The sequence below is a fragment of the Moschus berezovskii genome, chromosome 4 (genome assembly GCF_049115385.1).
Source record: "Moschus berezovskii isolate FMDL1 chromosome 4, NW_MosBer_1.0, whole genome shotgun sequence".
Classification (NCBI taxonomy): Eukaryota; Metazoa; Chordata; class Mammalia; order Artiodactyla; family Moschidae; genus Moschus; species Moschus berezovskii.
The window spans coordinates 103,969,499-103,988,008 of NC_142463.1; the positions used below are offsets into that span (position 1 = coordinate 103,969,499).

At 37.3% G+C, this 18,510-nt stretch overlaps 1 protein-coding gene across 2 annotated transcripts in view; it reads left to right on the forward strand.

Annotated features, from left to right (window-relative positions):
* The window catches only part of VPS45 (vacuolar protein sorting 45 homolog), a 64,261-nt gene that overhangs the window by 34,324 nt on the left and 11,427 nt on the right, over window positions 1-18,510 (forward strand). Inside the window, exons 14-15 of one of the 2 annotated variants that reach the window (XM_055401967.2) lie at window positions 4,780-4,911; window positions 5,380-7,217. In XM_055401967.2, the coding sequence (XP_055257942.1) occupies window positions 4,780-4,911; window positions 5,380-5,386 (139 nt within the window). In that variant the 3' untranslated portion in view covers window positions 5,387-7,217. Of the gene's footprint in view, window positions 1-4,779; window positions 4,912-5,379; window positions 7,218-18,510 lie in introns of those variants that run through there. The other variant, XM_055401966.2, reaches the window with a different exon arrangement.

The following is an 18,510-nucleotide window of genomic DNA, read 5'->3' on the forward strand; positions in this document are numbered from 1 at the left end:
CTAGTCACCAAAGCCAGAATTCTTCAAGTTATCATGGATTCTTCTTTTATCGTCATCATTCACATTTAATCATTGACCAAATACTGAAGAGTCTACATTTTTTTTATCTTCTATATCCAGTCCTTCCCCTCCACTGCTGGTATTTCTTAGTTCCAACTTTCATCATATCTTCCCACAAGTCTTAAGAGTAGCCTTTTGTTCCCCAAATTTTCCAACCAGCAGCCCCCAATTCATTCTCACATAGCTGCCAAAATTATCATTCAAAAAGGCAAATCTGATCATGGTAACAATGGCAAGCCACTCCAGTACTATTGCCTAGAAAATCCCATGGATGGAGGAGCCTGGTAGGCTGCAGTCCGTGGGGTCGCTAAGGGTCGGACACGACTGAGCGACTTCACTTTCACTTTTCACTTTCCACTTTCACACACTGGAGAAGGAAATGGCAACCCACTCCAGTGTTCTTGCCTGGAGAGTCCCAGGGACGGGGGAGCCTGGTGGGCTTCCGTCTATGGGGTCACACAGAGTCGGACACGACTGAAGTGACTTAGCAGCAGCAGCAGCAGCAGCAACCTGTTAGAGCCCTTCGGTGATCCCCCCATGACCTATGAGGTTCAAGATTCTTCTGCTCACTGTGTTGTTGTTTTTCAGTGCCTAAGTCATGTCCGACTCTTTGCGACCCCATGGACTGCAGCAAGCCAGGCTCCAGTGACTTTCCAGGCTCCTCTCACTATATCTCTAACTTATATGCTTCACACCAGCCATAAAGGAGAAATTAGGATGACTCTAAAGTTTTTGTCCTAAGCAAGTAAAAAGATAGATTGGCCATCAGCTAAGATGGGGAGAGCTATATGTGGAATAAGCTTGGAGGAGAAGATTGGGGATTTGAACATGCTGAATTTAGATATAAGCTAAACAGCCAAGTAGAAATATCAAATAGATACTTAAGTCTAGCGTTTCAGAGAGAGGTCTGGGCTAGAGATAGAGATTTGGGAGTCATCAGCAGATAAATGTATTTTAAACCACAAAACTGAGTGCAATCACCTAGGGAAGTGCAGTTCAATAGAACTTTCTACAATGATGGAAATGTACTACATATCCATGCTATCTAGTAAGAGAGGCTACTAGCTACATATGACTGTTGAGCACTAAAATAAGGCCAGTTACACTGAAGAACTGCATTTTTAATTTTATTTTAATTCGTTTAAATTTAAATAGCCATATGTGGCTAGTGGCTACTACATTAGGCAGATGCAGGGAGTAAGTGTAGATCAAGAAGAAAGGAGGACCAGTGACTGGGTTCTGGACATTCCACCATTAAGAGGTCAAGGAGGTGAGGCGAGACCATCATGAGACACTGAAAAATGTGAACCAATGAAGTAGGAAGAAAACCCAAACAATATGATGTCTTGGAAACCAAGTAAAGAAAGTATTTTGAGGAAGACCAAATGATCAACTTAATTTAAAAGGACCAGAATTCTCCATAGTACACAGTACTCTCAGGATATGGAGAGTAGGCACTTTCCTGAATTGCTGGTAGAATGACATCAGTGGAGCACCTTGGACATAACTACCAAAGTGTAAGCTGCACAATATGTCCACACAGCTATATATAAAAGGCAGTTTCTAAACTGTATGTAAAATACATATTAAATATATGCATATCTATGCATGTATCTTATAATAAAAATATGTAAATTTGTGAATACATGTATATACACAGATTTATACACATAGTATCTCTAAAAGGATATACGTAAGAGATGAGTAAGTGTTTGCCTCTGGAAAGAAACTGGGGTACAAGAGGACTGAGGTGAGAAGAAAGCTTTTTTTTTTCTTTTTTTTTTTTTTTACAATATACCCTTTTTTATGTTATACCATATGCAAACATTTATCTAGTCAAAGCCAGATATTTTATTTTTATTTTATTTTGGCCATGCCACACAGTATGTGGGGTCTTAGTTCCCCTACCCAAAATAAATCAGGGCCAACTACAATAGAAGCACAAGAGTCCTAGCCACCACACCACCAGGGGAATTCACCAAAACAATATATTTTAAAATTAAGAAAATGATTGTAGAATATATGGCACTATGTAATGCTTAGAGCATTGTGGTGCTGAGTACATTTTTTCCAGTGGGTAGATTTGAATGAAGCTTATTTTGGCTTGAATAGTAACATTTCAAAGGCATAATTTTAAGTCCCAAGTTCACATAGAAATGTCATAATTAACTCTGCTGAATCAGTTGCAAAATAACTATCCCTTCATCATTGGGAGTCTTCATTGGGTATCTCTGAAGCTAAGAGATTATCTGAATTTTTTTTTCTCTTTATTTTACTTTTGGCTATGCTGAGTCTTCATTGCTGCCTAGGCTTTTTCTCTACTTGGAGTGAGCAGCAGCTGTTCTCCAGTTGCAATGCTTAGGCTTCTCCTTGCTGTGGCTTCTCTTATTTCAGAGCACAGGCTCTGGGTGCACAGGCTTCAGTAATTGCAGCATGTGGGCTCAGTAGTTGTCGCTCCTGGGCTCTGGAGCACAGGCTCAGTAGTTGCAGTGCTCAGACTTAGTTGCTCCGTGGCATGTGGGATCTCCCTGGACCAGGGATCGAACCTGTGTCCACAACATTGGCAGGCAGATTCCTTTCCACTGCAGCGCTAGGGAAGTCTCCGAATATTTTTTTGGTTTGTTTTGTTTTTTAACTGAAGTATAGTTGATTTACCATGTTGTGTTAATTACTGCTGTACAGCAAGTGATTCAGTTACACACATATATACTTTCATTTTTATATTCTTTTCCACTATGGTTTATCACAGGATACCGAATGTATTTCCCTGTGCTATACAGTAAGACTTTGTTTATCCATTCTATATGTAATACATCTACTAACCCTAAACTTCCAGTCCATCCCTCTTGCACTTCCCCTTCCCCTTGGCAGCCACAAGTCTGTTCTCTATTACTGTGAGTCTGTTTCTATTTCATAAATAAATTCAATTGTGTCATATTTTCTAACTTACGTCACTTAGAATGGTAAACTCTAGGTCCATCCATGTTGCTGCAAATGGCTTTATTTCATTCATTTTTATGGTTGAGTAGTTTCCATTGTGTTTATGTGTCACATCTTCTTTATCCATTCATCTGTCAGCGAACATTTAGATTGTTCCCATGTTTTGGCTATTGTGAGTAGTGCTGCTATGAACATAGGGGTGCATGAATATTTTTGAGTTATAGTTTTGTCTGGATATATGCCCAGGAGTGGGGTTGCTGTATCATATGGCAACACTATTTTTAGTTTTTGAGGAACCTCCCTACTGTTTTCCATAGTGGCTGCACCCGAACGTTTTTAAATAGCCACAGTTCCTGATTCTGTTTTCATGAAGTCCTACAAGAACAAATACTCTCTTGGTTAGTGATTCCTTCAAAATGTTTTAGAATAAGACAGAGAGACAAACAGAAAGGCCAATGTAGGGTTGTTGAGGCTTTGGGGAGCTTTTTTTTCATGATTTATACATAAGCATGCACATCCTTTGACTAAAGATGTTTCTATTTAATTTTGTGCTGTAACCTCAATGGCAAGCCACTCCAGTACTCTTGCCTGGAGAATCCCATGGATGGAGGAGTCTGATGGGCTGCAGTCCATGGGGTCGCTAGGAGTCGGACACGACTGAGCGACTTCACTTTCACACATTGGAGAAGGAAATGGCAACCCACTCCAGTGTTCTTGCCTGGAGAATCCCAGGGACGGAGCAGCCTGATGGGCTTCCGTCTATGGGGTCACACAGAGTCGGACACGACTGAAGTGACTTAGCAGCAGCAGCAGCAGCAACCTCCAAAATGGATGCTTCTACTTGATGTAATTTTAAGTAATGTCAAGTAAGTGATTTAACAAAGTTACTTGCCTACTAAGATTAAATAATTTTATTTTCTCTTGATGACATGAGAAAAGAGCAAACTTTGATAATTTTGAAAATAGTGTGATCTCCTTCTTGTTAATATCTATGGAAGGACCTAATAGGAGGACTAATCACTTTTGTTATGAAGCCATTTTGATAACAATTGAAACAGTGAAACAACGCAGTATGACCTAAATGTGGCTAGTGACTGAGATGATGTGTCAGAATGTCCAATATCAAAACTACACCCACGAGTTCTTTGTTTGTTTCCATGGTTTCTTTTTCTTGGTTTGTCAAAGGATTGAGGAACAAAGATTTTAAGAAGAGGTGGGATTCTAGAATTAATTTATGTGTCCCATTCTTTTTTTGCACTCAAAATACTAAATGTTTCTAGTTGCCATGTTATGGGGACATCCAAATATACCAGTACTTTCCAAAATACTTTGAGGTCCTTGGATAGAAGCCATTGTAATGACACTGTACTAAGTATTTGACAAAGGGCTTATATGAAAGGAGATGGGTAAGCATAAATTACTGTTATATTGATATCTTATCACACTGAGTTACTCTTCAGCCTCTTGAATATAAAAGAATATTTCTACATTTGGTTCTAGCAAACACTATTGTGCTATTCTGAAATCCACAGCACAGAAATTATAAGACATCCGCTCATAAACAGAAAGCAAATCACTATTCAGCATTTCCTGCTCTGTTTCCTGCCAATTTGAGATAATTAAAACTTTTTTTAAACCTTTTATTCTATTCTGCTTTAATTCTGCTTCCCTTACCAAAAAAGAAAGATTCAGAAATTAAAACCGTGTGTATAATCGTACAGCAAATCTTTGCCTTTTTTCCCCCTTATCCTGTAAAACTAACTTTCTTTATTATTGCAGACCTCAGGATATCATTGTGTTTATCATTGGAGGAGCCACCTACGAAGAGGCTCTAACAGTTTATAACCTGAACCGTACCACTCCTGGAGTGAGGATTGTCCTAGGAGGAACCACTGTGCACAACACGAAAAGGTAAGGGAAAACATTCAGTCCTGTAATTCTTTCCCCTTTCCCAGAGAGGAAGACTTAGATTCCTTTTATGTAGGAAAAGTAAGGTCAGTGCTGACCAAACTGAATACGAAAATGAGTAAGATAAAGATAGAACACAAAAAATAAGAAAATAAGTGCCTGGAGAGAGAGGTAAAAGAGCCATGGATTCTGAGTGGCTAAAAAAAACTAGTTTCATAGAGACAGTAGTGTGTAAACTGAGCCTTGGATAAAAAAAAAAAATGGACATAAGGTGGGAGAGCACATTCTAAGCAGATTTAACCACATGAACAAGTTAACAGAAAGCTATAGATAACATACGTAGAAAAAGAACAGCAAGTAGTCAATACTAGCTGGAATGTATGTAATAAGTGAAAAGGTTAACTGAATGCCATAATTGTGGAAGGCCTTGAATTCCATGCTGAAGAATTTTTTTTCTGCTTTCTTATGTAGAAAATGAGGAATCATTGAAAGTTTTCAAGCAGTACAGTTACAAGAAGGTCACAGTATTTTAGGAAGATTAATTTGGAAGCTAAAGGTAGGAAGGACCGAGGATGAGGAGCAAACTAGAGATCGATGGCATGATAGTAAATTTAATGATTGAGAGCCCTGAGATCCATGCTGAGCCATGTATACATAGATACACAGGAAGGCATTAGAGGTGTTTGTGTACTTTTTCACTTTGTATTATTTGCCTCATTGCACTTTCTGTTTTATAACCTGCCTTTTGTAGTCTATGGTAAAAACTTCTTATAGTTCTAAATATATAATTCATTAAACAAATATTACTTGAAAGATAAGATAGACTGGATTCGAATTTTTCCCCCCTACCATTTTTGTGAATTTATGCAAATTAGTTAACCTCTTTGTCGATTTCCAGAGCTCACTGGCCATTTATGTATTTCTTTTCGTGAATTTCCAATTCATGTTCTTTGTCACTTATATAAAGGATAGCGACCATTTTTTTGTTATATATTTTGCAAAATATATTTTCCTCTATTTGGTATTTTTGTTTTGTTGTATAAAACTTTTCTTTTTTTAACTTTTATGTAGTCAGAGTTACCAATGATTTTTGCCTTTGATGTCATGCTTAGAAAGTTCTTTCCCAGTCAAGATTATATAAATACTAACCTCTATCCCCATGACTTTTAGGACTTGTATTTAAAGTTATATATTTATAATCTATCAAAGTTTTATTTTGGTGTAAACTGTGTAGTAGAGCTTATTTTTATAAAATTTGCTGAAATATTACATGTGCATACATATGTAATTACATACAGAAAAGTATACAAATGATAAGCGGACAACTCAGTGAAATAACACAAAGTGAGTACATCCGTGTAACCACCACATGGATCAAATAACAGAATGTTATCAGCACCTCTGGAACCCCTCCTTATGCCTCACGTCTCCATCTTTGCACAACTCCATTTAAAATAATAGCTCTTATGACTTCTGTTATTATAGTTCTACCTGTCCATAAAAGATACTTGCTGAATGAATAAGAATGGTTAAAATTAATCAGTTCTACTTTTCTCACAAAGATCCTTAGACAAATGTCTAATCCCCTTCAGCTTACAAACTACATTTGTCCAGCATTTTTGTTCCACTTTTTTTTATAATCCCCAAATGAATTATTATTTTCAGTATTTTTTCCACATCTTTACCTCTCCTCACTCTTCATCCTGGTCCTTCTTTTCCAATTTTCTTCTTACTAAAAACATCTTATACTAGTTCTTTCAGGTCATGGTCAACTTGATGTTTTTGTCTAAAAATATCTTAGTTTAGCCAAGTTTAGAATTTCAGGTTAATAGTTGTTTGTTTGTTTTTTTCTTTTCCCAGCACTTAGAAATTAGAAGACAGTCCCAGAATACAGGGACTTCCCTGATAGTCCAGTGGTTAAGACTCTGCACTGCCACTGCAGTGGGGTATGGGTCCCATCTCTGGGAAACTAAGATCCCACATGCTGTGTGGGGTGGCCAAAATGAAAAATTTTAAAAAAGAAGATGACCACGAAACACTATTTTTAGTTGTTGCTGTTAGGAAGTCTCCTCTCAACATCTGTAATTGTGTCTCATCTGGAGGCAATATTTTCTTCTTTGGCTCTTTTTAAGATTATCTTTTTGTCTTTGATGTTCTTGTTTTGGTATCATATATCTAAATGTGAATTTATTTTTATTTATTTTAGTTGGTATGAAAATATATGTTTGGCATTTCAAAATTTCTGGAAATTTTCCAGTCATTATTTCTTTAAATACTGCGTTTTTTCTACTTCCTCTATTCCCTCTTTCTGGAATCCCTGTTAGTTATATGTTAGGCATTTATCTATTTTTTCTTGTTTCTTAACCTCTTATTTATATTATCTACCTGTTATCTCTCTGTGTTGTCTTCTGTGTAATTTTTTTCATATTAATACTTATTCAGTAATTCTCTCTTCAGCCATGTCTAATCTGTGTTTAAGCCTGTAAGTTCTATTTGCTGCTTTTTTCCAATTTGCCTGATTTTTTGTTAATTTCTTCTTTTCTCATGTTTTCAAATCCTTTTCAGATTTTTCTTTAACTACATTAATTCTGTTATCTGAAGTCCTTGGAGATCTAATTCTGCTATTGTGCCTGATGCTATTAACTCATGATGACTCATATCTGCATGTGTTTTGTAATTTTGGATTATGAGTTATCTTAGAGAAGACTCATGGGACTTATGAGGGGCCTAAGTTGAAGATATATCTCTTCTGCATAGTTTTTCTTTCATTTAGGCCAGGTACCCAAAGAGTATTATCAATTCAGAACTTTTTAAATTTAGCCTGTCCTGAAGAATTTCTGAACCATGCAGAACCGATACCTGTTTAAGCTTCCTTGTGATCTTCCTGTGCAGATTTTTGTTTTTCTATTCCTTCTTTTCAACAAGGGCCTCTCAATTACTCAAGAGTTTTAATTCTAATTCCCTTTCTTACTGAGTCCTAAACCCTGGATCCTGATCCTTTGTGGCTGTTAAAATACAGTGCCCTTGTTTATACACATGGCCATATACTTACCAGGTAGTCAAAAGCATTGGTTTATACTTGCCAACCTAAGTTTTGGTTCCCTTTTTGTGATGACTTAAGAGTTTCCCTTAATTTCTTAAGAGGTTTAGCTATTCATTTAAAAGTATGTTTGTCATTTTTTTTTTTACCAGTCTAATTTTGTAATTTTATTTATTTATTTATTTTTTGGTAATTAATTTATTTTTTATTGGAGGCAAATTATTTTACAATATTATATTGGTTGGTTTTGCCATACATTGACATGAATTCGCCCCGGGTTTACATAAGTTCCCCCTCCTGAACCCCCCTCCCACCTCCCTCCTCCCTTTATCCTCCCTCTGGGTCATCCCCGCATGCCAGCCCCGAGTATCCTATAACATGCATTGACCCTGAACTAGTGATTCATTTCACATATGACAACATACGTGTTTCAATGCCATTCTCCCAAATCATCCCACCCTCACCCTTTCCCACAGAGTCCCAAAGACTGATCTATACATCTGTGTCTCTTTTGCTGTCTCGTATACAGGGTTATCATTTGCATCTTTCTAAATTCCATATATATGCGTTAGTATGTTTGTCATTTTTTTATCCAGCATTTCTATATGCTTTATTTAATTCCACCTATCTAGTTGGCCTTCATTTCAGAAATGGAAGTATAAGTGTGGTTGTGATCTTAGAAAAGTTTTGATTGGTAGTAACATTACATGAAGTTTACTCTAATTTGAAAACTGTTAGGTGATATTTGGAAGCTTAGCCATGCATTCTAAAATGTCAAACTGAGTATTTTGTATCTAATTCAGTAGCCTGTGGGGTACCACTGAATATTTTTGAGCACTGAGTGACACAAAATATCACAACTATTTTATTCAGTTTTTTCCCATTGTTCCTACTGGTGGTGGTGACCCCATGGACTAGAGCCCACCAGACTCCTTTATCCATAGAATTTCCCAGGCAAGAGTACTGGGTGGGCTGCCATTTCCTCCTCCAGGGGATCTTCCTGAGCCAGGGATCAAACCTTGATGATCTGCTTGGCGGGTGAATTCTATACCACTGAACCACCTGGGAAGCCTATTGTTCCTGCTACTGCTAATAAAAATAACAATCGTAGTAAATATTTATTGAACATCTACTATGTGTTAGGCACTTTACTAAGTACTTTACATGTATTAAGTCATTTCATCCTCAATAAGGTATATACTATTATTTTCAGCACTCTGCATATGGAAACTGAGGCAGAAAGATTAAATAACTTGCCCAGGTAAACATGGTTACAAAGAGAGCCAGTTCTGGGAGCCAGAGTCCATGCTTTTGGTCACTCTTCATTTCCTTCATAGATATTACTTGAAAGCCTGACAATGTATTATTTTTCTAAATAATATTTGATAATTTAGGGTTTAAAATGTTTTATTACTAGATAGACATATAGGATTTTATTTTCTTAACCTGAATGAGTTCTCTCATGTTTGTATATATGATTATTGGCTTTTAAACAGGCTTTACTATCAGAATCTGAAAAGGTTGACTCTTAAGTGACCTTTCTGAGAGTTAATATTTCCCATTGAGTGTTTGTAGCCTCATGACCCATACCTAAGGACTATAGCATCTTCTCTTTAACTTGAAATATTAGACCTTTAAAACTAATTACCTGTATTTCAACTTAAAAAGGGGGCTTCCCTGATAGGTCAGTTGGTAAAGAATCTGCCTGCAATGTGGGATACCTGGGTTCGATCCCTGGGTTGGGAAGATACCGTGGAAAAGGGAAAGGCTACCTGCTCCAGTATTCTGGCCTGGAGAATTCCATGGACAGTCCATGTGGTTGCAAAGAGTCAGACACAACTGAGCAACTTTCACTTTCGCTTTAAAATATACTTTGGATTTAGAGGGGAAAATAGATTAGCAAAGATTTTTACACATTTCTTTGTAATCAAGTCATATTACATATAAACAAAAATGCATATATTTTCAGGTATGTTTGGCTAATTAATTGTACTGTGAATAAAACTATATTTTATTAAAAATGGGAGGGAGACCCTAAATATCTAGGTTTTTCCTTAAATTAGTGTCCCAGGTCCTGAGAAAATAATGGTTAATGTAAAAGTAAGAAAGGCAGAAAAATAAAAGAAAGTAAAGCAGCTTTGTGAAAGCTATAGACTAGATTCTTCCAACTTACCAGCTCAATATTTCTTTGTCTGACCTATTAATATGTTAAGCAGTATACCGAATTACAATTGAGCAGATATCCTTAGCAATAGAAGGTCCAATAAAATCTTGGACAGTATTGTTCACTGTCCCCTGATCAATGAAACTTTTAGAAAGAGGGAGTTGCTATGGTAATTACCAACCTGGAAAAAAATTAATATTTGCAATACATAAATGTCCCAAAAACTGGTTTTTATCATTTACTTTCATAAATATATAGCCTCTAGCAATAAGTAACTAGTGAAATTTTTCACTATCAGTAAGAAGATAGTGAAATTTGTATTTGAGAGACCAGTTATTGTAAAGACTTAAGTAATTGAAAGCAACAGTTTCAGCTTTTAGAGGAAAGACTCATTTTTCATGATGATTGTGGACTACCCTGGGTATTACTAGACTATCAAGTAATTAAGAGTTCACAACTCTTTATACATATTGAAATCCCAGACTCTCAGTAAATGGGAAGGTTAATATTTTTTAAAAATCAGCTTTATACCTCAATACAGTAGGGCTGTGAGCAGCAGTAATATATGGGGGGAGAAGTTGAATGATATGTTTTTGTGAATTGATAGGGTTTTATTTTTGTGGGCGTCTGTACAATTTCCTATGTAATACATGGATTATTTCTTAAGAAAAAGTCCAAAGGAATAGCTGATAAAGACACAGCTCTCCCTCACAAAAGTATTATTTTAAGAGATTATGGCGACCGGGAAACAGTATGCTTTTAGATATGTCATGATGAGTGCCCTCGTTTTATACTTAGAATTATGTAAAATATGGTATGCCCCATGAAGATCTGGATTGGTAAGCATTGCAATAAACAGAAATCATACCTTGAGAATTCCCTGGCAGTGCAGTGGTTAGGACTCACTGCTTTCACTGCCATGGCCCAGGTTTAAGCCTTGGTTGGGGAACGTAAGATCCTGCAAGCCACGAGAGGTGTGGCTGGAAAAAAAGTAAAATCATATCTTGTAGCTCGGAGTGTTATCGGCTGATATAAAATCTGTTATCCTTCCCGAGTGGGAAATGCCTGTTGCAGGGTATTTCTGGGATACAGGTCACTTGATTTTCCTGGTGTATTAAATAAAATCTGATTTATTTTACAGTCAGCTCCCAACACTACCACTTACTAGTTTATGATTTGGAGCAAGATATTAATGTAATAGGTAGATGGGTCAAAACTGATCTCTTGCATCCTGGAAAATTATCTGTACCTTTCATGTAGCAACTTTAATAGTCTTTATCCTGGGATACCTTCTATTTATAAAATACATTGACATTACCTTTACTTTTGTTTTGAAACAAAATCTTAATGTTAAACAAAATAAAAAGCAAAAAAATTTTTTCGTTCCCTCTCTGAAGTACTTCCAGAACTCATTGTAACTTTGATGAAAGAATAGGGACCATGTATGGGAAATAGATGGAAAAACAGTGGAAACAGTGTCAGACTTTATTTTTTGGGCTCCAGAATCACTGCAGATGCTGATTGCAGCCATGAAATTAAAAGACGCTTACTCCTTGGAAGGAAAGTTATGACCAACCTTGATAGTATATTAAAAAGCAGAAACATTACTTTGCCAACCAAGGTCCGTCTAGTCAAGGCTATGGTTTTTCCCGTGGTCATGTATGGATGTGAGAGTTGGACTGTGAAGAAAGCTGATCGCCAAAGAATTGATGCTGTTGAACTGTGGTGCTGGAGAAGACTCTTGAGAGTCCCTTGGACTGCAAGGAGATCCAACCAGTCCATTCTAAAGGAGATCAATCCTGGGAAGGACTGATGCTAAAGCTGAAACTGCAGTACTTTGGCCACCTCATGCGACGAGTTGACTCACTGGAAAAGACTCTGATGTTAGGAAAGGTTGGGGGCGGGAGGAGAAGGGGACGACAGAGAATGAGATGGCTGGATGGCATCACCGACTCTGTGGACATGAGTTTGAGTGAACTCCGGGAGTTGGTGATGGACAGGGAGGCCTGGCGTGCTGTGATTCATGGGGTCGCGGAGAGTCGGACACGACTGAGCGACTGAACTGAACTGAACTGATAAGTAAGCCAAGTTTTAAGTCAGAAGTTACCTGAAGATATATGTCCCTTAGATTTTTATAAGAAAATATATATTTGTTGAATCTGAAATTCAACTTGCTTTTCAGAGTTCTGCTTTAAGCTGCTCTCTCTTAAGTAGTAATACCTTAATTCTTTAAAGCAGTTCTTTTATGACATTTTTTCAACGATTCAAACACTGGTCACAATGAAGCAGAGTTCTACAGGCCTTTTGTAGTTATATGACTTATTTCTATAGGACCTGCTCTGATTAGGTGTAATTGTAATTATCTTTGTTTAGATTTAAACACTATTTAAAATAGATGGTGTGTATTTGCTGCTAAGACACCAAGGAACTTTGCAGAAGCTAATTATCTCCTTAGCAACATTCTTAATAAAACTGCCTTCCAAATGAAGGGAGGTAGTGGATACTTTCTTCTCTCTATAGCCATATGAAGTTTAATATGAATTTTATATTGCTTTCCCTTCTCCTTGATACATAATTAAATACAAAGAAATGAAAGATAGTAACCAATCACAGGGACTTCTTTAAGGGCATAATTTTAATGCCTTTTTGAAAGCAGAGAACCTGCCCTGAAAAAGGATCCAGGTAAATGGATTAAACAGTAACCTGAACATGTCGTGCAAGTGCCTGCCCTAAGCAGTAAGTCTTTTCTGCCTCTGGGGTCCATGCAGTTTTGTAGTGTGTAGGCTCTCATCTCCTGTCCCAGTGTTTGCCCTTCCTATAAAACTACTTCCCCCCTGCCTTTACTCCCTCCCTCTTCATTTATCTCATTAGTCATACTGGCCTAATAGATCCTCAGTTGGGGGGGAAGAATTCAAATTTCAACTTCCGGCATTATATATGACATGAGTTGTTCTGTATTACCACAGATACTTCCACCAAAGTCTGCGTGAAACAGTGAGAAGTCATTTTGGCCTAGTTATAAGTTCTAGAATAGATAAACATTTATTGAACAAATGAGGACAGCTGAATTTACTGAATATTGGAATGCTTCTGTGAATAAAAGCAAAGATCCTAATCCTTATGAAGCTTACATTTTAATGCAGAGACAAATAAATAATAACTTAATAAATTTAAGTATTCTTTATAGTCAATTAGAAGATGATAAATTCTATGGGGAAAAAAAAGTAGAGCAAAGTGAAGGGAAATCTGTAGTGTGTGGAGGCAGTAGGGACCAGCCACACTACTCAGTGTATCAGGAAAGGCCTCATGAAGAAGAGGTCTGAGCAGAGACTTGGAGGAAGTGAGGGAATGAGCCAAACAGATGTGGGGGAGAGCATCTCAGGACAGCAGGGCTGTGGTCCTAAGGCAGGATCTTGCAGTGTATTCAAGGAGACTGGGGTCTGGGGTGCAATCAGAGAGGTATTGGGGGCCCAATCATGGAGGGCCTTGTAGACTATTTTGAGGGCTGGTTTTTACTGTGAGTCAGAGAACATCGTAGGACATTGGGGTTTTGGTTTCTAACAGGTTTATGGAGATAAAATTCATATACTGTACAGTTCACCCCCTTTAAAGTATACAATTCAGCGGTTTTTGGTGTATTGAGAGACATGTGCAAACACAACCACAGTCAATTTTAGAACATTTTCATCACCTCAGAAAGAATCATCCAGCCTTAAGCAACCACTAATCTACTTTCTGTCTCTTATCGATTTCCTTGTTCTGGACATTTCATCTAAATGGAAGCATGTAACGTATAATTTTTTGTTAGTGGCTTCTTTTACTTAGTATAATGTTTTCAAGGTTCATCTGTGTTATAGCTGTCTTTACTTTTGACGGATGAATAGTATTTCATTGTGTAAAATGAAATACCATATTTTCTTTACCTGTTTGTCAGAGGTGGACATTTGAGTTGAGTCCACCTTTTGGCTGTTATGATAAGGTTGCTATAAGCATTTCTGTACAAGTTTTTGTGTGCATTGTAAAGTTTTGAGCAGAATCAAGACATCTGACTTATATTTTAACAGAGTCACCATGGCGATCAAAGCGAAAATGAATTAAGAGAAGTATTATTTATCTTAAAATGTTCAGAATGAACAGGGGTTATTATAAAATGCAAGTTTTCTAGACATGTATAAATGAACTATGCATGCTAAGTGTGTGTGTGTGTGTGTGCATGCACTCTCAGTCACGTCCAGCTCTTTGTGACTCTACGGACTGTAGCCTGCCAGGCTGCTCTGTCTATGGAATTTTTCAGACAAGAATACTGAAGTGGGTTGCCATTTCCTACTGCAGGGGATCTTCCCGACCCAGGGATTGAACCCGTGTCTCTTATGTCTCATGGATGCTTTACCACTAGTGCCACCTGGGAAGTAAACTAAATGAACTATATAAACGAGCTGTGTGAAAGTGGAAGTGTCAGTTGCTCAGTCGTGTCTGACTCTTTGCAACTTCATGGACTATAGCTCGCCAGGCTCCTCAGTCCATGGAATTTTCTAGGCAAGAGTACTAGGCAAGTGGGTAGCCGTTCCCTTCTCCAGGGGATTTTCCTGACCCAGGGATCAAACCTGTGGGTCCGCTGCACTGCAGGCAGATTCTTTACTGTTCTTAGCCACCAGGGAAGCCCATATATGAACTATACCAATGGGTATACCAATGTATTCACCTACAATAGACTGGGGGCTTCCCTGGTGGCTCAGTAAAGAATCCGCCTGCAATGCAGGAGTCCACCTGCAATGTAGGAGACCCAGGTTCAATCCCTGGGTCAGGAAGATCCCCCGGAGGAGGAAATAGCAACCTACTCCAATATTCTAGCCTGGGAAATCCCATGGACAGAGGAGCCTGGAAAGTTACAGTCCATGGGGTCACAAAGAATCAGACACAACTAAACGACTAAACCACCACCACAATAGGCTGCCATTATTCTAGTTGTGTTTCCAAAGCATGTGATCCTACCTTGCAAATAAATAAGCATCTTGATTTGGGTTTTGAGCTGGCTTGCTTGATGACTTCACAAGTCAATCAGTGTTAAGGAGTTCTGGATCCTTGCTGAAAGCAGTTGACACGCTAGGTTAGCTGTGTGAGCCGAGAGGTCAAGAACCAGATCAGAATGGATAGAATTATCTCCCAATAGATGAAATCCCTCTGTCTTCTCAGACAGAGTACAGGGTAGAAGTGAAGGAGAAAAGGGAGGTGAGGTGAATGTGTTAGTCAGTACTGCTGTCAACATTACCTGAGCCCCTGAACTATGTGTGAAGTCTTCCACAATGCTGTTCATCAGTTCAGTACTTTCTTTAGACTTTTGACAAGGGGGAAATGTAACACTAGATCAACCATCCTCTTACCGCCAGATTCCCTTTCAAACCAATAATAATGATTACACATAGTAGGTTCTCTATAACTCTACTGGATCCAACTAAACCCTCATTAACTATAAGCCTGCACAATAATTGTTTCATTTTTCAGTTATTTTTCTAACTAGCAAAGACGGATAAAGAAAAATAGGCTTCCCCGCCAAGTAATTCATGCTCATTGTAATATAAAAATTAAGTATAAAAGTCAAAATCATTCATACTATTACACAACTCAGAGCTAACCACCGTTAATATTTTGGTATATTTTCTCCTAATTTATTTCAAGATTTATTTTTATTTATTTTATTTTTGGCTGTGCTGGTCTTCATTGCTGTGCGCAGGCTACCTGTTGTTGGCAAGAGTCGGGGCTCCTCTTCGTTGTGTTGCTTGGGCTTCTCATCTGTGGCTTCTCTTGTTGCAGGCTTCTAGCACGCAGGCTTCAGTAGCTGTGGCCCGTGGACTCAGTAGTTACTTGCGGGCCCTACTAGCTCAGTAGTTCTGGCATGTGGACTTAGTTGCCCCGCGGCATGTGGGGTCCTCTTGGGCCAAAGTCCCCTGCATTGGCAGGCGGATTCCTAACCACTAGACCACCAGGGAAGCCCCTCCTGATGTTTTTTCCTTTACTTGAAAGTTTTTGAGTTTTAGGATCACGTTACATTCATTGTCTTTAAAGTTTTGACTTGTTTTGCTTATTTTTAATTGTACTTTTAATTATTCCATATTATTAAAATTATTTTAAATGATCCAAATAGCTCTACAGTTTCAATTTTAAGAGTGTATCTCTGTTTAACTATTACTGTTCAACATTTAGATTGTTTATAGTTTTTTGCTTGATATAAATATTGCAATAAGCATCATGTATATCCATAAATCCTTGTCCTACCTCTGAATATTTTCTCAAGATAAATGTACAGTGAGACAGTCTCAAATATTGCTAGTAGAAATGTAAATCAATAACTTTTCTGGAAAGCAGTACATGAGGCTTCCCTGGTGGCTCAATTGGTAAAGACTCCACTTGCACTGCAGGAAATGCAGCTTCTATCTTTGGGACGGAAAGATCCTCTGGAGTAGGAAATGGCAATCCACTCCAGTATTTTCGCCTGGGAAATCCCATGGACAGAGGAGCCTGCTGGGCTGCAGTCCATGGCTGCAGAAGTAGTTTTCTCGTTATATATTTCAGTGCTATTTAGTGACATGCCCTGGAACCACCAGTTATAAGCTGGTGTTATGAGCACATGATGTGAGAAACACTGACCTATAGCAACTCCTAAGGCGATTATGATAACACTAAAAAGTTAAAATTTATTTAACATATACTGTGTGTTAGACACCATCCTTTATACCATGCGGTCCAAAAAGGTAACCAGTAGCCTCTGTAACTATTGAGTACTAGAAATGTGGCTAGTCTAGTTTGAGGTGTGCTACAAGTATAAAATACATAATGGATTTCAGACTTAATACACAAAGAGTGTAAAATATCTCAATTTTTAAAGTTGATAATGTCTTAGTTATATGGGTTAAATAAAATATACAATTAAAATTTATTTTACCTGTTTCTTTTATCTTTTTAATGCGCTTACTAGAACATTTAAAATTACATAGCCATTCACTTTTGTGACTTGCTTTTCATTTCTATGGGATAGTCATGTTTTATTCATTAAATTTTTGTCTAATTCTCATAACAACCCAGTGAGGTAGGTATTTGTATTATCATCAACCTCATTTTTCATATGAGACTTAGAGTAGATAAGTACTTTTTCCAAAGTCATAGAGCTAGTAAGTGGCAAAGCTGGAATTGAACTCAGTTTGTTTCCAGTCTGAGCACACAGACTGGAATATTTTAGGAAGTTTAATCTAGCTATGATTTTTTAAATCCCTTGCTTATAAATGTCATTTATAAGATAGCCAAAATGTGTTTTTACCAAATGGAAATTGTGTGATGCTTTCTGCTTACTAAAAAAATACTGTAAACCAAAGCAGGGAAAAAAACAATACAAAAGTAAGGAATTGTTTAGTTTTGTTTCATGGTTTTTGCCAAGCAATGATAATTAAGAATGAGATTTAAGACAGTGTTGCTCTTTGGCTAAAAATGCAATTTGATTAACTAGTGGCAGCTGTTAGTTTTATTACTACCTGAGATGATGCCTGAATGTTGGTAATAATAGAATTCTGATTCGTTAATTTTTTTTTTTTAGAGAGAGTACAGTTTAGGGCTTAGAAAACAGTTTGAATTTCTGTAAATAAATGGGAAGCTGGGAGGATGTCGATTCATATTATCAACAGGTTCTTTATAGATTTCTACTTAAGTAACACTAGAAACTTGGACCTTCTCCTGTAACCATGAGTTGGTTTGATCTCTGAATTATTTACTGAAAAATTAGGATCCTATGACAGAATTTGCATTTCAAAGAAAGAGGAATCCAGAGGACACTTCTTCACTTGTAGGTATTTCAGAATCAGTTTTGAAATTGTTGGAACTTTCACCATCTTGGTAGGGATTTGGGAGAGAGTTTGACTTTTCTCTTATAACAAAATGTTAAGACATCATTGCCAAGAGCTGTGATGGGAGTGTATTGCCTATCACTGACAAGCATTTATTGAGCGCTATTACGTGTAAGGTTCTGTGTAAGGTGTTAGAAAGATGAAGACAGTTTCTGTATCATTAAAGATCTCAATGTCTAATGGAAAAATAGGCATATAAATGAATAACTCTAATACAATGTTTTTCTAAAAAACTAAATTAACCCAAGATTCAAATCTAAGTGTGTCCCCTGATTCCAGTTTATTTGTACATTGAAACATATTTTAATTAAAAATTGCTTTTTGTTACAAAATCAGTATATAATCCTTATAGGAAAAAAAATTTATTGCAGCTAAGCAAAAAGAAGATAATAAAAACATTCATACTACCACCATCTCAGCATTGGAAATATCAATGTCTTGATGATTTAGATTTTTTTCTGTGAATATATACATCAGTTCAGTTCAGTTCAGTCGCTCAGTCACGT